Source organism: Antechinus flavipes, chromosome X, assembly GCF_016432865.1.
Source record: "Antechinus flavipes isolate AdamAnt ecotype Samford, QLD, Australia chromosome X, AdamAnt_v2, whole genome shotgun sequence".
Lineage (NCBI taxonomy): Eukaryota > Metazoa > Chordata > Mammalia > Dasyuromorphia > Dasyuridae > Antechinus > Antechinus flavipes.
Window position 1 is genome coordinate 64,521,339 of NC_067404.1, and position 24,831 is coordinate 64,546,169.

Sequence of the window (24,831 nt, forward strand, 5' to 3'; positions counted from 1 at the left end):
GTATGTGTGTGTGAGAAGCAGAAAGAGATGAGAGACAGCGTGTGTGTGTGTTTGTTTGTGCCAGGAGAGAGAGACAGAGTTCAGAGAAAGAGACATGAGAGACAGTGTGGAGAGGGTGACAGAGTGTTGAGAGAAACAAACAGAATGATGACAGAGTGTGTATGGAGGTAGGTGATATGATTACCATCATAGAGGTGAGATGACTTTGGACTGCGTTGGGTCCTTGCTAGCAAGTACCTGAGGTTAAATTTGTACGCAGGCCTTCCCATCTCTTAAGTCCAAGGCTCCACCTGTCATGCCACCTAGGTGCTCCATGGTATGTGGATAATGCTGGGTTCTCTTTTTTTCAATTAAATCAGCCTCTGTTGAGCAACTCTCACGTGTAAGGCACTGTGTTAGTCTGTGTGAGAGAGAGGAACACAGATTAGAGATGGACAAGAATAGTTGTTCTTCCACAGCCTTATTAGCCTGTGCTTTGTAGGACTGAATAGTAACCAGTAAACACGAGGCATCCCACGTGGTCAGTGTCAGAGGCGGGCTTAGAGGCGAGATAGACCTTTGTGACTCTGAGCCCGGCACTCTTTTCTCTCTGGCACAAACCGAGATGCTCCTTTTCTGTTTTTTCATGGTCAGTAGGGAGACAGTTAAGGCTAGTTCCAGGTTTTCTTTGCCCATAAACAAATAGATGGACCTGAGTCTGGGAAGGAGTTCCCTAATGAACAAAACCTTTGGGTGGCAGGAATTAATAAGTGACTGTTCTAGGAGGTGTCGAGCTGGCCATCATAGCCACCTGTGAGTAGAACACAGGGATCACCATTACTTTTTGGAGAACTTGGCTCATCTGTTTGTCCCCTCAGCCACAGCTACTCAGGACATCTGAGTCTCTGAGATTTCTTTATCTGGGCTAGCCTGCATAAATGACCCTATGTTATTTGTTCTTCTATTATTTGAGAACTTAGCTCAGGTAGATTCAGAAAAGTTTCATTGAGGAAATCAGCTCGGTAGAAGAGCAATCCATAATCTCATGAGTTTGAGAATTCCTCCATTTCTGGCCGGGGAGGGGGGTAGTGGAGGTGTGCATGTGTGCATATACAATACATAGTGCGAGGGAGAGAATGTGCCAGTTTTCCAGATACTTCCCTTGTGAACGGAGATACCACAGGCAGTGCCAGATTACCGGGAATGATAGGCCCTGGATTAGGATCATCTTGTGCTGCCAAAGGCCGACACGTCCTTTTGTCAACGTGTCTTCATTGCCCCTCACCTTTGGTCCGATCTACAAGATAGCAAGACGTTAAATGACTTGTCTCGTGGGTTTGAGCCTGGGTTTTCCTGACTTAATCTCGGCACTGTCTTAACTCTCATCTACTGCAGTTGCCTTCATTTTCCCAATCTTAATCTTGTATACGCTATGTTATTTAGGCCAGTTTTCTCTGTCTCTTGTCTCTTTCTCCATCCCTAGAAAGAGTAGTCTCCTAGCATCTTCCCAGTTTGAGATAAACAATGAAATGAGATAGAAGACACCCTGAAGAGATTTGGGAGTTTGGTTGTTGCCAGCACCAGAGGGGTTGTGCAGGAACTGAGCCCTGATACCGCAGCATAGAGCTGGCCTGGGTCAGCAGCAGTTACTGCAGAACCGGGCTGGTACCTGGGCAGAATGCAACTCGGGCTACTGGCTCCCTCCATGTAGAGGACACTTAAGCATCCATAAAGGATGTTCCGATGATCCTTGTCCCAGCAGAATACCTTGGCACGGGTCCCGATTGAAATCTAGATGATCTGACATTGTTTTGAATATGGCCGTTAGATGTTTGAATGGAGTCTTTAATGTGGACTATGGGCATCTGCACTTTATCAAAAAGCATCCCGGGATGGGAAGGACTGTGTCTTATGTTCCTTTGCACCCCCCTCCCCTCCAATGCCAGGCACACAGTGGAGGCTCAGTAAGTACTTGTTGCATCAATGAATTGGACATTAACATTTGGAAAGCATTTCTAACATAAAGTATAATGGGCATTATTGAATTAGGTGGAAAAGACACGACAAATCGCAGGCCACTGCTTTTTCCAAATAGCGAGTCTAGGATTATCATTAGGCCCGGCACATAGTAACTTGAGGTTTTGGCGCAACTACTAGCATCAGTAGTTAATAACTCAAGTAACTACAAGAAATGAATTTAATGTTGCAATCAATGTTGGACCTACAGAACACCATTTGTCCTTTGATTATGTCACCAGCATGGCAGTATGAAAGGGCAGAGCGAGCTAAGGGTGCCCCCATCACGTGACGGCCTAGTCCATGGTAGTTATTTTCATATTGTTTATTCGATCGTGGGCAATTTTGTAATGTCAGGATGAAAGCTGCCATGCTCTTCCCTCTGATTACTAATTTAGAAAGACCAAAGTGGGAAGCTGTTCTTTGGCTTTTTCCCAATGCCATCTGATTAGCTGTGGTTTTTGTTTGGCCGAGCAGCTGGCAATTAATGAATTGATAGGAAATGGTCACAAGGCAGCAGCATTAGCATGGGAACATCTGGTATTCAAAATTAGTCAACACACAGAGAGGAGGTTTTGTGATCATTCAAATTCATTGAAAAAAATCATTAGTTCAGTCATCTCATAAGGGCTTTTGGAAAAATACAAGACCATGATTATCTAATAAAGCATTCATTTAAGATGAATTGGGGGCAGCGGGGGTATATGTCTTTTTTGGGGGGGTTGCATGACAAAGATCTAAGCCCATAACAGTTTTGGAACCATACGTTTTTCTGTTTAACTCTGTCGATGTCCTCTCATTCGTTGGCATTCGTTCTCGTTCCAGAGCAAGATGAATACGGGAGATATGATGCAACTCATTGCTACCTTACCAAACAAGATTGCCCCCTCTCTCTACTGATGGAATTGGAACAATCACCAATCAGATGTCATTCTTAAACTGTATTTATGGGCATCGTTTGCTAGGTTAGGGTTGACACGCTCCTTGGAAAGGACATCTCTCTGTCACTTAATATTGGAAAAAACAGTGGTTCCCCAATTTTGGATGATATGAGGAGCCTTTCAAACATTAGCTTCTTACACCCAGAGAAGGAACACTGGGAAATGAATATAAACTGCTTGCATTTTTGTTTTTCTTCCTGGGTTATCCTTACCTTCTGAATCCAATTCTCCCTGTGCAACAAGAGAACTGTTCGGTTCTGCACACATATATTGTATCTAGGATATACTGTAACCTATTTAACATGTATAGGACTGCTTGCCATCGGTGGGGGGGGAGGGGGTGGAAGGAAGGGAAAAATGGGAACAGAAGTGAGTGCAAGGGACAATGTTGTAAAAAATTACCCTGGCATGGGTTCTGTCAATAAAAAGTTATAATTATTTTTTAAAAAAAGTTAGCTTCTTAAGAAAGAAAGATTGTCTTTGGTTAACTAATTAGCAAAGTTTTGCTTTTTGTTTTTATTTAAACAACCTTTTTTGGTTTGGGGTGTTTGGGGACCTTAAGCAGACATTTAAAATTCTGTGTAATGCTTCTAAAGGGATTGTTTTCCTTTTGATTTCCTCTAAACAGGACCAAATACCAAAAAAGTTCTCTGCTTGGCTTTTAAAACACAATATTTATAACCCGGTCCTTTCCTCCTTTTACAGTTTTACTTATTTTTACATCCATTTGTGCAATTATTCTCATCTATATTTGAATTTTTTATATCAATCATTTCTGATCTTACAATGTAATAATATTTTATGTTCACAGATAACAATTTCAGCCATTTCCCCATCAGTGCACACTGACATACCTTGTGTCCAATTCTTTGATACTAGAAAGAGTGATACCAGGAATATTTTGGTATATAGTCATCCTTTGTCTTGGGATTCCTTGCTTGGATGGTTTTGTTAATGGGGTTCCTGGGTGCAAGGGTAGTATATAGGCAGTTTAACTGCTTTTCCCTGATTTTGAAATGAAACCCAGAATGGTTGGATCATTTCATGAGTTCACCAAAAATACGCATGTCTTCTAATAGCTCATCTAACACTTAGTGTGCCCTTGATTTTTGGGTTTTTTTTTCATCTTTGGCAATCCGCATGATCTGAGGAGTTGCAACGTGTACTTCTCTTACTATTGGTGGTCAGGAGCACGTTTCCATCTGGTCTTTTATAGATTTCTCCTATCTTCTCACTGGTTATGTACCAGGGAATGGTTCTTAACATTGGATACTGTTGCTATTATAGCACTGCTTTTGGCTGTTTGCAGTGCTGCCAATTTTAGCCTTTGATTTCTGCCCAGGAGCAAATAAGGCCAGCAAAGATTCTTTCTGCCTGTCACTAGTTTTATTATCAAGGTCTGTTGAATTCCAAGCCGCTTTGCTTCTACAGAGCCCTGGTGACAGCACAGAAGGAGCCCATCAATTAAATATGAAATATCAAGATAAATGTATGAATAAAATATCTAGCATTCAGACAAACTTCCAAAACAAACTCATCATCAGTGAAATGCCATTAAATCCTTTAGGAACTCATTAATAGATTAACATTTGGGAAGAATTATTGTAGCAGTTGAATTCAAATTAAATAAAAGAAAAAAAAGATAAGCTATCTGTCATCTTGTCCACTAAATGTTTGATAAGAATCAATATCACATCATAGCAGAGTCAAGAGATTGACATTCAGGCAGTTATTAAAACGACTGTACACATATGTACAATTCTGTCATGTACCTCATGCTGCTATTTTAGGGCTTTGCGTGTACCCTCTTGAAAAAGAAATGCAAAGACATACTTCAAAATGGGCAGAATTGATGACTTCAGTTCTATCAGCTTAGAGAGAGAATGGGACGAAAATTTCACGACACTGAGCTTTGTAGTTACGTATGTGGTCCAAAACTAGATAGTTCTTCAAAGGGATTGAATCCCCAGCATTTTTATGAAAATCTGTGGTCACATCACTAGAAAGATACAAGACAAGATAGAGTACACAAACAAACTTGTAAGATTTCAAACTTTCAAAAAAAATTTTTTTTTTAATAAATGCACTTTTAGATCAATGGCAAACTCTCCACTCAGAGATGACTTTTAAGAGTCACAGGGAAAAGATGGTAGGGACAGATAATGGGGAAGATATGTTTTAGAATAGCCCTGCCCTTCTCCTCTAAGCACATCTGTGGGAAACTGGGCTGAATTGCTTTGGATGGAACAGTGAGCTCTTTAATGCAGAGATTAAAAAAAAAAAAAAAGCCCTACCAACCTCAAGGATATTAACACGAACAGGATTGTAAAATTTATAAATGACAAATGAAGTCATCAATGTGTAAAAAAATTGGGGGGATTCATTTGCAATTTTCCTATTTCAGTGGCCTCATTGATTTGTTACAAATACTGTTAACCCTGTGTTTGGCAAATGGTGAGGATATTATCACTTGTGTTCTCATTTGTAATAAAACAGATTAACTTGCTGTGAAATTTTAACTAGGCTGAGCCACCACAGTAGCTACCTAATGAAGCGAGGCACATTGCTGTTAAGTAGCTAACTAGATGCATACTGATTACAGGACTGAAAAATGGATCTGTTTACTTGCAAGGAAAAAGCTGGCCGTGAGGCTCTACATTATGTTTAGAGAAGCTCAGCCTCACTGAGCCACAAGGCTGCTTGGAAATAGGCAGTTTCTCAGTCAGTGATGAGACTGGCTTTGGTGAAAGCAGTTTGCATGTTGAGAAGATGCTCTAGCTCTAAGAGAAGCTGGAGCTCTTTGAAATTGGGAAAATGCTGGATGCAAAACCATCATACAGATAGAAATGCTCCACCGAAAATCTGGCCGTCACTCCTAATCACCACACCGTCAATTGTTTTGCCAAAGTTAGTTCATCACGTCACGTGAGAATGGGCTGTTGAAAATGGCAGAGGGCAGATTTCAGAATAAATAATGCATTTCGAGATTATTCAGTCATTTCAAGATTCCAGAGTTCTGGAATCACCATATTCTGGCATCATGACCCATCTGCATTACTCTGAGCACCGTTTTTGACTCGGGGACTCTATCTTTCCTACAACTTTATTTAGATTGGAGATCTGATCGAACATCAGACAGAATGAGCAAAAGCTGGTCTTGTCAGCTGGAGCTCTTTCCTTTTCCACATCATCAACTTCTGAATCATTCCAATATTTTCCATCAAAGGGTGGCATATATTACTGAATGTGTAATGTAGTTGGTTCACTTCTGCTTTTTAGCAAACTGCTGGCAAGGCGTGTCCCTGTCCATCCATTTAAATTGACACAGTACAGAAATGCAGTTCAGTAAATCACACATTTTCCCAGCAAATTTCTGATTTTTTAAATTCAGAATTGAATGATGAATGTTTGATACTTTATGCTTCAGTTTTGGCCCAGAGCCACCAAAGGCCTTCTGGAATGTATCTGTATACACCCCAGCCCCCGATATACATGACGACTTAGGAGACAAATGATAGAAAGTAGGATTTTTGAACTGTTCGATTGAAGAAATAATTTTTTAAAGAAAGTAAAAAATAATTTTTTAAGGAAACCAGAGGCCGGGCACGGTTTGGCTTTGTAAGTCACCCCAGGCCTCCCGCCTGTTCTTTTTCCCCCCTTCTTTTGACCTTTATTTCTTCACAATTAGATGGAGTTAGTACTACATATTGGCTGAAATTTTCAAAGTAAAGAGCAGAGATCACAAAACCCTCTAATGGGGGCCCAATAGTAACTGCATCCCTCTTAAAATACAAGAAACTGGGTAAAATGATCAGCTGCTATTTAATCAACATACAGAGCTATAGCTATTTCTATTCATTGACTGCTATTCATTTCATTAAAGTTATTGTGTTAATTAAATGCCAGACAATTATAGAACATACTAATTGAGACTTAAAAGATACATAAGAAATACGCACATAGATATGATGAGGAAGTAGTATCAGCAAAATGGTGGCTATGTGTATAAAATGTCAGCTTTTCAATATTATGCATCTACATCAGACAAATATACTCTTCCCAGGGGATTTCCAAATTGTTTGTGCAGCCTTTGAAAAATTAATGTGAAAAAGGCCAAGCAATCTCTCCAATTATTCGTCTCCCTTTATTTCTGTCAGGAGTGTTTTGTAGTTAGCTTTATATGAAGTGTGTGTGTGTGTGTGTGTGTGTGTGTGTGTGTGTGTGTGTGTGTATGTGTGTATCTTGGCAGATTAACTCCTAGCTGCTTGATATATTTAGTATTTATTTTGAATGGAATTTCTTTTTTATCATTTCTTCCTTTTTTTTTAGTATATGCTGCTATGCTGAAGTTATTTTTATAGCCTTTTTTTTAAGTCAACTTTGCTATAGGCATTAATTGTCTCAATTACTTTCTTCACTGACTCTGGAGTTTTCCGAGTACACTTACCGTTACCCAGGTGGCACAGTAGGTAGAGCGCCAGCCCTGGAATTGGGAAGATCTGGGTTCGAGTCGACCCTTACCATGTACTATTGGCTTTGTGACTTTGGGCAAGTTATGTACGCTGTTTACCTCAGCTTCCTCACACACAGAATAGGGATAATTCTAACACTTCCCAGGGTTGTGAGGACCAAATGAGATAATTATTACGTGCTCAGCACAGTGCCTGATGAGTAGAAGGCACTATATAAATATTCATTGTTATTATGCCACCATGTCATTTATGAAAAGGGCTTGTTTTGTCTCCTTTTGGCCCGTGTTTCACCTTCAGTTTTGTGCTCTTCTCATTGTTAGGACCTGCGCTGGCCTGTATCTAGTAACTGCTTGAACCCTTGTGATAGATAACCAGGCATAGTTCGTAATGTCTTAGGTCCAAAAATCAGTCCCTGATATTGGATGGGTGGGCCAAGTTCCTTTCTTCTGGACCATCCCTCATCTTTTTTATGGAGAAGTTACCACCACGGACCAGAAATCATCATAGGTTCTGGACCTATCCAAGCACATCTTCACATCAGGGAAAAATCCATTTTTACTTAGTCACTCCTTCGAGTTAAAGGGACCCTCTTAAACTGATAGAAACCTACAAGATTAACATCCACTCTGAATGTCTGTTTTGAAAAGGTTTATGTATAGCACACAGATAGAAAGCTTTCTGATTTGTGATGATTACAAAATCTGCTTGACACAGTTGTACACGAATTCATGTACGAGAACGGTAGTCTGCCTCACATAAGTGTATGCCACGAAGGCCAAGCGTTTCTCACCTGTAGACACGGACTCAGAAAGGCCAGGCTGATGAAGGCACCTGTCATTCCAAGTGTCTCACTTGACTCGGTCCTTCAGAAGCAAAGCTCGAACATTCCTCCTCATGCAGAAATGATTTCTCTTTTGGTTTAAAGGAGAGGATTCAGGAGAGCCCTTCCCCTGCTCCTTCTTTGGATGAGGGCCTTCGCCCTGTCAGCCTTGAATCTTCTCATCATAGCAGCAGCATGTCCAGCTCTCCTTCTCAGATGGACCACACCCCGGAGAGATTTGGTGAGTATCTCTTCCTCCTTTGTCCCCCAACACCCATCTCAATATTCTCCTTGAAAATAGGCCGATGGTGGGGCGAGGGCTGCAGAGGCATCTGTATTCTTTAATCTTTTAGTATAGGCATGGCAGATGCTAGTTACATTCAATGCCCTGCCACACAATAGAAGTAGAAAATCAAAGGCTCTTAAGGAGGCGATGACCAGAAAGCGAGCCAATGGGAGCGATGCAGATTTGTATGAGTGGCTACAAATGTGGTAGCTTCTCTCCTAGTTCCTAAGTGAATCCTTCCACCGCAGCTAGTTTTGTTGTTACCATCGGGATTCTCCCTCCATGGTCTGTGTCTCATACAAGGAACACGGCTAAACTGCTTCTCTATAGGTTTTTTCCTTTCCTTATTCCTGCTCTCAGGCTGCCTGAACCTATCCAGGTGTGGGAAGTAAATCACTTACCATCTGGAGATGCATTGAGCTGCTGGAGTAGCAAAATACCATTTCACATATAAGACTTGGAGAACAATAGAACTGGGAAGGATTGTCACCCAATGCTTTACCCTCAGGAGGGACTATGCCTTTATGATCCTACCATGGGAAAGGGAAAAGGACCTCTGGTACAAGTCCTAGTACTTGAGATCTTTGGGGAAGGCACATCCACTCTCTCAATTGGTACAGGATTTTTGCCCCTCCACTAAAACAGATACATCCGCTTCCCGGTGAACTCCAAAAGGCAGGTATGAGTGGGCTCACCTCTTCAGGTGTTTAAGGCCTCTTGGGGATTGCCGCCGATGAGATGAAGGTGGCGAGTCTGACCTTTGCAAAGGCCCTTAGCATCTCTGTGGTTCATAGCTGTAACCTCACCAGCCTCCCCTAAGGGTGTGGATAGGGTAAAAAGCCGGATCCTCAGAATTGGAAATACAGCCCAAGGTTCTGGTAGTCTCTGAATCTGAAATCAAGCATAGGATTAACTTGTTGGCTATCTGTTGGAGACCGACTGTCCAAGAAGAACTGTACTGACTGCCCAGAGAGCAAATGAGGCATTTTCTTCTCTGTCTCTGTAGAATCAGACCCCAGATCTACTATCTCCTATAAATATACTTGAAGTATAGTTATAGAGGAAAACTCAGGATGGATTTCCCACTCGTTCAAACAAATGTTTGAGAGTAATGACAGAAGGGATTTCTTAGACTTTTAAATCAAAGAACTGGATTCAATTATCTGTAAACTTCTAACTGCAGAGAAGGGACATTTTAACTAAATGGAGAACAAAAAAAGAAGATACCCTAAAATCACAGTTCTTTTTACTTTCCCTCCCCCAAATGTTCAGTGTTTATTCAACAACACAAGTGTTTGACTTGTTGCCCATAAATCTGGATAGATCTCATGTCCACTGAGAGTTATTTATAAAGTCAGTTGGAGTGTAGGTTAGCATTTAATAGAGCCAGAGTTTAAAATAGCTCACTTTTCAAAAGGACTTCTAGAAAATAGACATTCATTTTTAGACACGACCAATGGGGGGATTTGTTTTGCCTGACATTGTTTATTTGTTTGTTTGTTCCCCATAGGAGCTGGGGAAGTGGGGAAATAAAATAGGAAAAGAAAGGAAAGAAAAGATATTCAATGAGGTATCTTCAGAAGAAATCATTGACAAGTAGGAAAACTTTGAAAGTTACACACTGAATTAGTATATATTTAGGAAAAAGCACAATCTGTACATAAAAGAGACCTGCGGTTGTGTGGACCATGCCCATTTTATTTAAAGTTAAGTTTGAGGTAAAAAAAAATCCCATTTATGATAGAAATGCATTATATACATGCATGATTTATGTCTATATATAGTACCCTTCCGCAATTCTACGATGCAATTTCCTCCGATTCCCTTTGTAGGTCACACAGTCAGGGTGGGCCCGAGGTGACCAATTCTTCTGGTTTCTCTATACTATGTTGACTCTTTCACACCCAGCAGGCATTTAATAATGAATGCTTGTTGAGTAAAATTAGCTTGGAATGAAATGGAACACTAAATACCATGCTAATACAAAGAGAATCCTTTAAGCATTTGTGAGTTTCCTTCATCTTTCAGTTTCATTTTTTTTTGCAGTATCACTTAGCACTCTCTCTTCTCCGTAGCTCTGATGTCTGCCAATAGAGAAGGAGAGTTCACTGATCAAGATAATGGATCGAATCCAAAAAAGCACCAGAAGGAAAAAGGTAAGACCTTGCCTTTCTCTGTGGTATATATATCGCAAGACTATACTTCTCAGCCGATGCTCTGCACAGCATTACACTTTCAGTTTTGTGACCGCTAATGAAGAGCCCTTTTAGCTTTAGGCCAATCTTGAGCCTGGCCATAATGTGTTGATGAAAACAACTTGGATTTCTTAGCTTCTGAGTTAGAGAGAGGAAGCCTGAAATCCCTCTGTCCTCAAGCCGAAAAGGCTCACCTTTTTGTAGGTAGGAACATATGGGGCTTTGGGGCTCACTTCTTATTTAATGGATGCTATATGATGTTGATCTTGTTTTCATGTACTAAGACACTGAGATTGGTACTTAAAATAGGTAAGTTCTTGGGAATGCAAAGTCTGCTTTTTCCTCTGTGGTTGTGTTTAAAGGTCACTAAGCAAATACATCCATTGAGTCTTTCCATGGAAACCTTTGGCAAATGCTCTTGGCCTTGCTCCTGCTTTTGTGAGCACTTTTGCCTTTGGTGCCTTCTGTCCCGTGCCCCCATTCAGAGATGTGTGCTTACCAACCACACACTATTACTGCCATGGTAGCCGAATCCAAATCCACCCCTGATCCTCAGACCGGTGAACAAAGGGAAATCTCTCCACACCTCGATGGCCAAGGCTGGATGGGTCACCTCAGAGAGCCCTGATTCCAGGTGAAAGAACGTCAACTTCCAAGTACTCTGTTACCATCTCCCAAGCTGATTTGATGGCCTTTTGGCACATCAGCACAGGCAGCTCTTCCCTCTCCTTAGGATAGCTGTTGCACCTGGGCTTCACACATTCTTGGCCTTGAGTTCAAGGGTTAACAGAATTTGGAAAGTCCTCCCTGGATTCAACTTGCTGCACTTGCTTACCAATGATATGGATGAGCATTTTAGTTTGGATTTGGAATAATGCATGGTTTTAATTTCATTGATCCATGGTTGATTTCCTTGCCACATGTTAAGTCTTTTTTTTTTTTTCAGTCAGACACTGAAAGGCTATACCTGATGGGGCTCCAAGATGCAAATGATTTATTTCTGAGTGGTCCTCTGTCTCTCATTCTAGGCGGAGTACATTAAATGCTTGCATTCGATTCACTGTAAGGGAATGACCTATAAGGGAATGCAAAGTTACATCCTGAACTCAAATTGGATTGCCTGTACGCAAAGAGGCAATCCGATTTGAGTTCAGGATGTAACTGCATCTATGAGCTGAATGAATCGTGTTTTCTGAGAGCACTTTTTTATACCTAGCCATGGATAATCTGACTGTCAAAGCAGTTTTTCTGGAGGTGGTCTCAGGATGTCAAGGAAACACAGGCTTCCTCACTGTGGATACATGAGCCGGGGGGATTAAATCTAGGATTTGGACTGTTTTCTGAGGTACTCATTGGTGACTCTTAGGAACAGTCAGCTGGAGCGCTAGGACTGACGTATGGCAGCTGATTTTAATAAGCTGCCCAGTGGTGTGTACTGGCATTTCAAGATCTCTTGCTGTGGAACAGCACAGTTTGCCCATTTCAATCAAATAGGTCGGTCCCATCTTTACATCCTAGTGAGGACGTGAATATACAGGGTAGCATGTTGAACTTTACGTTATTATGGACAGAGTGAAAAGCTTTTCTGCAAATGGCATTTCCTATGCCAAGTTGTACCAGTTCCATTTTGTTTATTAAGACAAAAGATATTCTCCTCAAATACAGTTTTAGTTATTAAAAGGGAATATAGTAGAAGTAGGCGTATCAACATTTATTAAGTATGACAAGTAAGCAGTTTATACGACTGTGGCAAACATCTGTTTTCACATCTGCTTTGAGTAATATCATCATGATTTTAAAAATGATTTATAGCTCTGCAAGCTATAAAAACACTGGTTTTGTTGGTACTTTGACATTTTCAGACAATGAGAAAATTCCGGGAGGTATGGTTAGGGTACGCCTCGCAGAGAATAGCCCCTGTAAAACTGTGTGTGACAATCAGGGTGATAGACCTTCCAATGTAGGGAGCTTCCCATCAGCAATGGAGTCTGGGTCCATTGGGTAAATAGTCAATGTCTGCTGGAGGCTTAGAGGACAGCCATTTTGGCTACCACATCCAGTAAGCCATCTTAAGGCATCAATTTGTGGTTTTCTGTGGTATTTGATGGTGAGAACGAGCAGGGAAAGCAGCTGTTTTTGACCTCTTTTGGAGCTGGACAGCATGACAAGCAGAGGGTACTGGACGTGGCTTGTTATAGAACAGATGGAACTCAACCTACCCATCTCATCCCACGTAGGCATAAAGGCAATCCTCATGAAAGTATACCCCAAGGAAGGGTATCCCACCTTTGCCAACCTCACACGTCCCACGCCAGCCCATTCTAACTCAGTTAGTGTCCTTCTCGACACCAAGCCTACATTTCCTCCTTGTTATAGCCCTTCTAGAACTTGAAGACAACGATCCTGCCTTGTCCCTTACGTCACATTCTTTTTCAGACTAAACGTCTTTTAACCAGTCTTCATAAAATATGGACTCAAGGGCCTTCAGTGACTTGGTTGCCTTTTTGGCTTTTCATGTCCTCTCTGGAAGCCAGGCCTCTCTTAATGCAACTTAATATAACACCGTAGTCATCCTGAATTTCTGGACCATTCCCCGATCTTTTTCAGGGCAGCTGCGTCTTCTTCCAGCTTGTACTTTGAAGTTGACCCAAGTAGAAGACTTACTATTTACCCTTGTTGAATTTCATCTTCATAGATTCACAGTCTAAGGCTCTTGCCATGCAGAATCTTTCCAGGTCCCAACTCCATCAGCTTGTGGTAGTGAAGCCATCCAGCTCACTGTCAACTGTGGATGTCACCGACATTCCACCGAGGCCTTTGTCCAGAGCGTTGATCACAAATGTCAAAACAGCACAGGACTAAGCACAGATCACTGGGGCACTATACTGCAGACCTCCTGCCAAATTGACATGGAGCCAGTAATGAGCGTCCCCATTCAGTTACTTCTTAATCCATGTAATAGCACTCTCGTTCCAATCTATACCTCTTCGTATTCTCCACAAGAGTAGCATGAGATAGTTTATGAAATGCTTTCCCAACACTGAGGTCATCTCCAACATTCCCCTTTTGCTGGCTTGGTTCCCCTTTTGGAAAAGGAAATAGGTTTGGTCTGTCTGTGTTGAAGCCACAGCAACTTTTAATGATCAAACTGTCTTCTCTGCTTGGTGTTCCCACACCCTTTCCTCAATGAAGATTGAAATGTTTCTAAAAAGCAAAACAAAACTCACCAACCAATAGTCTGCAAACTTCCTTCTTTCCCCCCCCTTTTTGGGGGGGAAGGGAACCTAACTCTTACCTTTGTCCTTCTCTAATCATCTGGTACCTCTTCATTTTCTACAATCTTTGAAATATTGCTAGGTCAGCCTCTTCTCGCACTACCAGATGATGGCGCTCATCCAAGCCAGATGACCGGGAGGCATCACAGACTATTAGTTGCATTCTTAACATCTCTCTATGGCCATCAAGTCTTTCCCGCCCCCTTTTTTGTTCATTTGCTTTTATCGTCGTCTTTGGTGGAGGAAGCGGAAGAGGAATTGAGCAGCTAGCTAGCTCCACCTCGTCTCTGTTGTGTGTCATCATCCTATCTGACCCAAGCTGTGGCTCCTATTCCTTCTTTGATTGTCCTTACTCTCCTACAAGAGCAGAAAGAAATAGTCAACGGCTCCTTTCTGTCATCCCTGGCTTTCCTTGCCAGTTCATTCAGAACGGTGGAACTCAACTCTACTGTGATAAGTCTGTGGCATAATTTTACGCCCATCTTTTGCTTCCACAGATTCAAGTCCAAGCAGTCTCCACCATGCTCACCACTCCACCATACCTTCATGTTATATAATGCCTTCAAGCTCCCGATTCTTCAGCCATGTTTCTTGTTTAAAGTGTACCCTGTTATAGTTGTGAGTTTTATGTCCCCCAAGGTCTCAGTGATGGTTGTGAGTTCAAATTTGCCTGCTTGCATTAGGACTCCGAGTTCTTGCTTTTTGCCTAAACCGTCATTATTTATAGATGGAGGTTTTAGCTGTGGTTTAACTAGCAATTTCTTCCTTAGGAGTTGTCTCTCTCCTGTGAACTTCTGGGTCTATTCTTTTTCCTCCTTTGCAGTTACTCTTTATGGTGTCTAACTGAACAGCGTGTGTGTGTGTGTACATAGGCTCTCTCCTCTCCTCCCACCCCTGTTCTTTTTCGTTTAAAGCCCTTTTAATTAGTTTTGCAAGACCCCTGGCGAGTGCATTCTTACCAGCCTTTGTTAGGTGTACCTCATCACTTGCCAAGAATATGCCATTCCTTTCTTTCAAGCTGGGGTCCAGAAGTTTAAATCCCATTCTCAGACGCTTTCTTAGCCTCCCAAAGCAAAGTTTCTCTTCTGGACCTCCAGGCTTAAGTAGGCAAGAGTGAGGAAAACTCAACCTTAATCAAGTGAGCAGTTGAAGTAGGAGGTGGCTGTGGAAGGAGAGACGGGGCATAAGATAGGAGAGCTTTTGTAGAGGTGAAAAGCAGCAGATTAAGCAACTGATTTGATATCTAGAGTACATACAGTGTTCTCTTTTGGATGTGTTGAGTTTTTAATGTCTCTACTACAGGTCATTTGAAATACCCAGTAGGCAGTTGGTAATGTGGGACTGAAGCTCATATGAGAGATTGGCACTGAACGTATAAAGCCCTTTCATGAACACTTGCGTTTGAATTTTACTTCTCATAGTTAGGATGTTTGTGTGCATGGGAAGGGGTGGTAAAGGAGGGGTATGTTCCTCATCTCTCAAATGAGTGAGCTGGACTAGACCTATCTCTGAAAGAGTTACTGGCTCCTGTGATCTGTGTAAAAAGCTTATGATACACAGACACTGGACCCCCTTGACAGATAAAGAAACAGAGGCTTGGACACATTAAATGTCTTGCCTGAGGTCACAAAGCTGGCAAATGTTGAGAGCAAAATTTTCTCCCGAGTCTTCCGATTTGCAGTTCGCTGGTTTTTCCCACTACGTTGTACATTAAACACGTGACCGCTTTTGTCATTTTGTGATCTCAAGACACAAAACCTTTTGTTTTGAACCTGACATTTTAGATGGTTTGGATTTTAGTTTAGTTTCGAGTTGACACTGATATGTGGGTTCTGTGTGGTCATGTCCAATTTCAGTCCCCTTTCTCCAACAACTCCAGAATTTGACTTGAGGTAGCCCCGGGAGCTCCAGGGTCCATTACATCTTTGTGACTGCTGCTAAAAGGGTGCCAATTAGAACCGTGGGGGTAATTTAGAAACTGTTGTTCCACCTGGCTGTTACACAACTTAACTCTGGTATGACCCTTACCTGAAACAGAAGGATATGAATTCTGGAAGGCCTTACAAGTTGTTTTTACAGTGAATTTTGGCTCTTTAAAGGAAGATGAAGTACACATTTGTGGGGCTCTCTCGGTACCCTTGATCCTTTTTCTTGATCCCAAATTGAATAGAAGGAAATGGGACCACACAGAATCCACCTTTTCAGGCATTATTTTTTTTTTAAACTAACATTTCATTAGGAGAGAAAAAAGATTTCCTACCACTTAAATTAATCATTTGACAAGAGAGAATTAGATTGTTTACAGGGGCGAGAGGAAGACAGACGAAACAGGTGCACAGCACCTGAAACAGCAAACGGCAAATGCGATATGGGGATGAATTCTCTGCAGAGAGAACTTTTCTAACAATTAAAATGAAAGCATCCAGATGGGAGATGACGAGGAATAGGCAATGAAGGGAGGGAGCTAGACGCACCGTATGGAAATTTCTGTAAAGCATGGCCTTCTTTCCCCACACCTGCAGAACATTTCTATGACTCCGCCACTGGCTCCAACACTATCTGGGAGGTTAGGTTGGGATGACACCATTAGACATTTGGTCTCCATTTTCATCTTTTGGATGAAGAGGCACCAAAAGAGAAGATAAGCTATCCACCACGCCCCTCCCTCCACATTTAAGGGAAGATCTGCTGCACTACTTGGTCATCGATCACACATATTTTAAAATGATGGCAGAAAATCAAAGTATGGAGTTTAAAATGTAGATCGGAGGACCATCCTAACTTGATGTCTTTAACCTGTACGAGCCAATTCCATGAGGTCAGGTTCTTGGGGTTCAGAGCAGGGGTAGATAGATGATGATAAATGATCATGACAATTTCCTGTCTAGGCCAACCAGAAAATCAAACGATCTTATTTCAAAACAAAGCAAAATGCCTTCTTGAACTTTCGTTCATGGTGGTGGGTTTTGTTTGTTTGATTTTTGCCTTCGATTCAAAACAGTTGCTCCTGCTAGTGGCCCGTGACATTTTTCATGCCTCTGATTTGCCCCTGTCATGACTTGAGATGACAAAATTTCGCTTTCCTTAAAAATATTATCACCGGAAGGGAGGAATACTTATTGTTGGGCTTTCCTTAGACTGTCAAGTCAGAAGCCAGAGATTTGTATCATTCACTTGTGTCTCAAAGGAATGGAGCTCTGATAACCAGAACTTGGGGTAAGATTACATTGTAACTGATAAAAACCAAGAAGTTTATCAGAGGGAAGCGTGAAAAAAATATCAGTAACACCAGGTCACACCCTCCTTTGGAGGCAGTCATGCTGAGGAAGCCTATGGGCCTCTTCTCAGAATCATACTTTTAAAGGCTTACTAGAAAATACAAAGGATTACAATGGAAAACCAATTCTACTGAGATATAGTTATCAAAATATGTTTTGAAAAGTTGACGTAGGTCAGAAAAAGCCTAGGTAAATTACAAGGCAAGGATTTGCCTTCAGGACAAAGTTGGGACACTTGTGAAGTCATCCTGAATTTAAAAAATAAATAAATAAACAACTCAAGGCTCTGCTCCTTTAAAGAGGATAGACTTTGGTTTGTGTTTGTTATAACAGGGAAAATATGAAAAATGCAGGCAAGTCGATATTTGCATTGCTAATAGAGTCTTTCAGTGTGTTGACATTTCCATTGGTTTTGAATGGCGTTTAATGCTTTTCCATATTTGGACGATGCTAAGAGACCCAGTCCCAACTAGACAGGAGGACCAAGTGGGCACATATCTTTTCATTCAATAGGTGCCTATATGCATACATAGCTACATATTCAAGTATGTCTGCTGCAATAAATGCTTCTTTTTTCCACTTACTACAAATAAGGCAGTAAGTGCAGGCTTCCAAGCTATGATTCCATTGGTAGAAACTTCTCTTACTAATGCAAACAGACGTCCGTGTCCGTGACTCACAGGTTAAGAAAGCAGGTCAAGGTGCAGAGGATCGGGTCGTGTGACTTACCATATCTCAGAGGCAAGAGCCGAGTGCCAGGCTTCCTGACTCGAGGGCCAGCCAGACGAGCCTTTGTCCGGTCCACCACGTTGCCTCTTACTTAAGCGGCATGACAACTTTCAGAGAAATCCCCATGCCATGGGAATTTCTCCTGGTGAGTTAGAGTAAGGGGCAAAAAGAAGGTTAGATTCTCGAAAACTCCATTGCCCTTTGGCATACAAATTATTTGAGTGTTTGTCTGAGGGAGTCAGATGGTCTACCTGCAAAGAGACACAACTTGACAGGCATTTCAAAGACAGAGTACCTTTGAATTAGCTCCTTGATGATGTCACTCGTCTTCACCACTCCATCTTGACAAATATGGCTGATCCTAACACTGATAATCAAAAAGAGATAATGCCAGTGGTGATGAGCATGTGTAATTATTCAGATCGAAAAGGAGAAAGTCTCCTGAGGGCAGGAGAGAACAGAGAGAAATTGCAAATAAATCAGAAACAAGGGACAGAGATCTGAAAGCGCCAAGGCACTTTAGTTCTCCGTGCCTCAGTGACCTACCTCCTTTACAAAATGGGCGTATTTGACTAGATGACCTCTAAGGTCACTGCCAGCTCTAGACAAATGGCAAAATAATTCCACAAATGAAATGTGAAACAAAGAAAAGAATGGAAATTGAAGCAATATTTCTTCCATGATAAAGAACTGTCCCGCTTTTCTCTCTAGTCCTGCCCCCTCCCCTTTTGTAGGGAAAGGTGAAAAAGGAAATCAGGCAGTCCTGACCTCCCAGGAAACAACATCCATAGGCTCTGGTGAACTAGCTGTGTAAGCCAAACCTCAAGCAGGCTATAGGGAGGGAGACAGAAGCAGTTAGGCCGTATGTAGGGAGCAGTATCCTGCCCTGAATGGGCTCTGTGAAGTTAAGAATTGCATGGATTCAAGCCTCATTCCCCTTATTTAAAGGATAGGGAACATCACTAATGTTTGACTGGGTATAACATATACCAAATTGAGAAAAATTTTCTGGAAACTCAAATTTTTCTGACCTTTATTAGAGGATTATAAAATTGTTTGAGGCCTCATTAAAGTGTAGCTGTGGTCCCATGTCCCTGAGGGCTACAATAGCCTAGCTTAAATTCTGTTGAGTCCTACAGAGCTAGAAAAGATTGAAGTCTGGGCTTGATGACAGGCCCGCGTGTCTGTTGTTCGAGAGTCAACCTAGCTAAAATGAGCAACGTTCAGCAGCAGAGGCCTAGTACTCATTTTTTCACTCTAGTAACTCATGAAAACTGTCTTCAAAAGGAAGAAAGGCACATGACTGGGGTCGGGGAAGGGAGCATCCACAATGATGAAAACCACAGACCCTTGAATTGTTGAAAGGAAGAATTGCTCCTTTCTTTCAGCCTCCACTTTTGGGAAGCCCACCAAAGATCTGACTTGACAGTCTTCATTCTACAAATGTGCGTTTCATGCCTACTGTGCGCAAGGCCCTGAGCACACAAAAATGAAAGCAGAACAGTGCCTGCCCTCCCGGGGGGCTCACATTCCTCTGACAGAGGCAGCTGGAATCATGTGCAGTTTGAGTCTGCCCATAGATGACCACGGAGGTTGAGGATGTTACTTTGTGTTCATTGACAAACATCTTTGTGAAGGGAGATGCAGATATAGAGGGAAACAAAGAAAAATGCTATTAAAAATCTAGAGTCTACTGGCCGAAAAGAGGCTGGAGGCCAGTGGATAGAGAAGTTCAATCGCCAGTTATTCTCTCCACTCCTTTAATTGCCATGCTCCTTTGATTAGATTTATCCTCCACGTGCCATTCTAAAAGCAGTCCTTTACTTTTCCTTTGCCACGCCAGCTTTCCATTTGACAGCGTTCTCGTGCCCCCTCCCCCCTTCAGAAAATAGTGAGTAGTTTAATGAATACAAATGATAGGAGAGATGGACAGCTTCAAAAGGTGAAAGCTCCACTGCTGGTAGCTCTGACTCCTGGGGTGGGAGGCTGTGGAGGGATTGTGGACAAGAAAAAGGAAGATATGTAGGATTTAGCAACACTAGATATCCTCCATATATGGCTTGGTGGGCAACCTGGTATTTTGCCCTCTGGGCAAAAGAGTGCGGAAACTACACCTGAGAAGAGATTGAACTTGCTGTTCAACTTGGGACATGGCTGCCCTGCAGCCTCAGACATTCACAGATCAAAAGGGATTTCAAAGAAAGGGAAAGCTAAGAGATGGTTTAAAAAACAAACCACACATCTCTTTTTAACTGCATAAAGTTTTGCAAGGATAAATGTTGAAATTATCCATGTGTATATTTTGAAGAGAAAAAAAAAGCTTTAGTAAAGAAAATAAAAAGACAAAGTTTAAAAAAAGAGAAAGGAGTGAAGGGTAAATGTTAACATGATATGCAGCTAGGATAGAATGATTTAATAGTCCCAGGCCCACACGCTAGCATACATTTGGTACTGCAGGAGTCAAAAGAGTATTCTGTTCAATGCAAAGAGCATTTCTTCAGCACCTGTTATGGCCTGACCTCAGCCACAAAGACAAAATAGTCGCTCCTCTGCAGGACCTTGTTTCGTGTTGAGAGAAATGATCTGTACACTATTCGTTAAGAAGCATCTACTAAGTGTGTACTATGCCCCAGGTTTGCTAAGAACTGAGGGTGAAAAGAAAGGCAAAAGACAGTCCCTGCCTTCAAGGAGCTCAGAGCCGAACGGGGAAGACGACATGCTAACAACCACGTACACTCGTACGGGCGAGATACAGACAAGAGATGTTAGAAGCAATCGGGCAAGGGGAGGCACTGGCAGCCAATTAATGTTAAGAAAGGCAAAAGGTGGTGGTTTTCTCTCATCCCCGTGATAACAGGGACCGCTGAAGCTCCCTGACATGACACCAATGTCAACACGGCAGCTGTCTCGGAGCAGAGAGATCGAGTGTGAGACAGTGGTCGTCAACCTGGTGAGCAATCATGAAGGCCACGTAAATGGTGAGAAAGGGCCCCGGGCAGAGACATTGTAGAGACCTGAGCAATACTGCCCATGTCCTCAAGGAACCCCGAATCTAGTGCACCCTATAAGCTGTGGGCACAAATTAAGCATAATGCAAAGGAAAATAGGAAACCTATTGCAAAGGAGAGGAGAGAAGGCTTCTGACTAATCATAGAAGCATTTTAACAGAGGTTAACTGGGAAAAGAATGCCATTCCAGACATGGGGGCAAATGTTTGTGCAAAGCCAGGGCAAGCAGGGGACACTCTTGGGGGACAGCACGTCCTCTGGGTTGGCTACTGAAGAGAGAATCTATGAGGAGGGAGGCCATTCGATGATTCAGCCTCTCCATGCCTGTAGGCAGTTAAGTGGCCCTCAGAGCTGGACCTGGAATTAGACCCAATTTCAAGTCCTCCCCAGGCACTTAGAAGCTCTATGACTGTGGGCAAGTCCCTTAACCTCTTTTGGCTCCTCTGTTTCCTCATCTGTAAAATGGGGGTGATTATAATAGCAGGGTCGTTATTAGGAACCAAAGACAAATCATACAAAAAGTACTTTGCAAACCTTGAGACGCTATAGAAATTGTAGCTGTTTTCACAGTGATATGAAATTGTATCTTTAGGAGTCTAATTAATTTGAAGTTTCTCTTCTCCTCCCCCCACCCATTTATAACAGAAGTTCTAGAACAGCCAACCTGCTCTGAACTCGATCTGTATGCCTTGGGTTTTAATAGATCCCATTGGCGGAGACAACTTCCTCCACTGAAGAGTAATGTAATTTAGTGTCTGAGAGCTCCAGGCACCCCCCCCCCCCCCGGGGGAAGTTAAGTGGCTTGCCTAGGGCCACACGGCTGCTATCTCTTCAAGGCAACGCTTGATACCGAGATTTCTGTGAGTCAAGGCTGGCCCTCTGCCATGCTACTTTCTCTCAAACCTATTTTCTATTTAATTTTTCAGCATTTTTAAATTTATTTTATTCAATTGCTTATAAAGACAGATTTGAGGACAAAAATTGTAATTTTTTTAAAATTTTGATTTCCAAATCTTTTCCCTCCCTTTCTAAGAAGGTAAGCAATTTGATACAGTAAATCTATTTTTAAAAAAGAGATCAAAACATATACAAGTTACACATCTTTTTGTTACTTGATTCCATCCAGTTCATATCTTAGCTGACAGTCTATGGAGTACACACGAAGCAGCCCATTCTTTAACTGTGTCCTGTTAATTAGACCAATTGGTCAGCCTAATAGGCCTCACCAACCAGTTGATCAACAAAGAAGAACATACATAAAGGGATTTTAGTGCCTTGTTTTCGGGATCTCCATCATATACCGATGGACTTTTTATCTGGACACCTCTCCTCTCTAATCAGAGACCAAAACAAGGCTTTGATAGAGCCAACACTCAGCCTCAGAGGTACTGGGATATTTGTTTCTCCCAGAATTGGAAGGTACTACTGTTAAGTACACGTATGTGCCCTACTTCATAATTAGCTTTAGCTTTTCTAGTGTGTCATAGAGTTAATGGAAAGGTTACTGTTTGACCTGGAGTCAGAAAAGAGCCATTTTTAGCTCCTCAGTTTCTTCATCTGTTAAATGGCAATACAATTTTGAGCACTCATTTCATGGGGTTTTGGAAAGATCAAGAGAGAGAATGTCTCCAAAAGTGATTTGTAAACCTTTAAACTAAAGAAAATTAGAATTTTTGAGATGATCTCATTTACCCCCTGCTCCATCCTGTGAAACAGGTACTCCAAGTATGGAGATAATTTAGTTACTCCCCTACTATATAGAAGCCACTGTGAGCTGTGCAAAGACAAAGCAGGCAGCCTCTGTCTGATCGTCAAGGAATTTTCCATTCCGTTTGGGAGGTGGGCTTGGGTTTCAGGCATCCCACTAAATGAATACAAAGTAATTCGGAGGGGGAGAGAGCCTGAACAAGTGAAGCGCAGGGAAGGTCCCTTGGCAGAAGTGGCAGCCAAGCTAAGCCTTACAAACAAGTAAGGATTCTGAAAGATCCAGGGACTACTTTCTAGGTCCATGCAGATGGCCACCATCTCCCTGGAAGACCCCAGAGGGTGATCGATTGTGGGGTTCAAGGCAAGGAGCGTAGAAAGCAATGATCAACCTTGAGGCTCATGGAACCATTGGCTCTTGTCTGTGCCGCTCAAGGTTACAGGGTGTTAACTGGCTGGGGCGTTCAGTTATTCAGGGGAAAATAACTCCTGCTGAGGCTGAACCTCCTATGTATTCTTGGCCTATTTCTTGACTGGAACGATTTTTTCCTCTGATTTTCCTAATGTATTTTGCCTGGAGCATGATTTAAAAACTACCTTTCTGTACCCTCTCCATTTCAAGTGAAATACAACAAAGGGAGGATAACAAACCAGCAACCTGTCACTTGTCCTCACATCCTCAATTTCAGTGAAGGTGCTAAGTGTTAATATATTGAAATCAAACTCTCCAAGCCCATTTCTCTGCTCTGTTATTTCAAATAAATTCTAACGCAGGTAAACAGAATTCAAATTTGGAGAGAGAGCCCCTAAAGTACCATTCCATGCATTTCGGTGGCAAGACAAAAGGTTCCCTCTCTCTCCTCCCCAACCCTTTGGGGAATCAGCCCAGATCTGGGAGTCTCTGTGTTATGTTGTACCTTCCATAGACATGGGTAATCAATGGATACTCTGCTGCTAGAAGCCAAGCATCACTGTACGGCTTTTGATCACATGAAATCTTTCTAAGGTAATAAATGGATTTTTTCTTAGGAATGCTGTAATTAGTGATAAGAGCTTTGAAAAGAAAGATTGTACAGCCTGAGGAGCAGTCACAATGCCCCCCCCCCAAAGTCCTTATTATTTATCAAGCTTTTCCAATTTGCAGAATCCTAAGAAAAACATTTAAATATGGTCACATTTCTTCAATTAAGGAGTGGATTTCCTGGGGGTGGATGTTCACCTGACTCTCTCTCCCTTTGAGAAGATTGCTTGGGTTATATAGATAAAGGAGGGAATCTACATCTACTTGTCAAAACCAGCCCACTTCTATCAGTTTGCCCCTGTTTTGTTGAGTTTGTTTGTTGAAGAAATAAAACTTCAGAAGAACACTTATTCAGATAATGTGGAAGGTAGAATTTGGACTTTGGCTTCTCAAGCTCTTCTAAGGCCAGCACTTCATACGGTGAGCTTTACCCATCTGGCCCGAGACAAATGTAAACGCATCGACAGCGACTGTTATTTGGTTGTCATTGTTTAACTGGTATCCCTGATGCTTGGCACATAATAGGTGCAAAATAAATGCTCCCTGTGTTAGACCCAAAGTCAGTGTCAGTTCTTTCATGGTCAGAGGTGTCTCAGGGCCTAGTATTTCTGTAGCAGATCTCACAGTGCCCCTTGAGCAATAGCCAGTGTTTCACCTGCGACTGTGTCGTAGTGGCCTAAAACCTTGATCTTCATGACATTCAAAATGATTCTTGTGAAATCCACATTTCAGTGAGTCCCACACTCTAGTGATTTCCTCTCCTTTTGCTTTTTCCCTGCCCCCACTGGCCCAGACTTTAGAAGAAAGGAGAGAACAAAGTGGCAAAAGGCACACTTCCACCCTCTCCCCAAATGATTGTATTAGCTTTTCAAAATTAATTCTGGATGCCTTTCATTTGCCATTGGGCTCAAGGCAGAAGCACAGTGATGCTACCCCACATCTAGCTCCCTTATCCTGTTGTGGCTAAATGCTTGTGATCAAAAAGAGAATGTAAAAGATTTCAAGATAGATGGCAAGCAGGCTCCGAGTCCTTTTGTTCGGTCTCAGCGGGCCCAGGTTTCAACACAGAGTTTGAAATCGTGGGTTTGCTGCCCGTCAGGGATGCCA

At 42.1% G+C, this 24,831-nt stretch overlaps 1 protein-coding gene and 1 long non-coding RNA gene across 3 annotated transcripts in view; one reads left to right on the forward strand and one right to left on the reverse strand.

Annotated features, from left to right (window-relative positions):
* Positions 1-9,387, reverse strand: part of LOC127543245 (uncharacterized) — a 13,217-nt gene extending 3,830 nt beyond the window's left edge. Inside the window, exons 1-2 of the long non-coding RNA XR_007949173.1 lie at positions 9,210-9,387; positions 238-400 (exon numbers count right to left, since the gene is read on the reverse strand). This is a non-coding gene — a long non-coding RNA (uncharacterized LOC127543245). The remainder of the gene's footprint in view (positions 1-237; positions 401-9,209) is intronic.
* DACH2 (dachshund family transcription factor 2) overlaps positions 1-24,831 on the forward strand; it is a 430,511-nt gene that overhangs the window by 357,928 nt on the left and 47,752 nt on the right. For both annotated transcript variants that reach the window (XM_051969293.1, XM_051969294.1), the window contains exons 6-7: positions 8,334-8,469; positions 10,590-10,670. In XM_051969293.1, the coding sequence (XP_051825253.1) occupies positions 8,334-8,469; positions 10,590-10,670 (217 nt within the window). The remainder of the gene's footprint in view (positions 1-8,333; positions 8,470-10,589; positions 10,671-24,831) is intronic.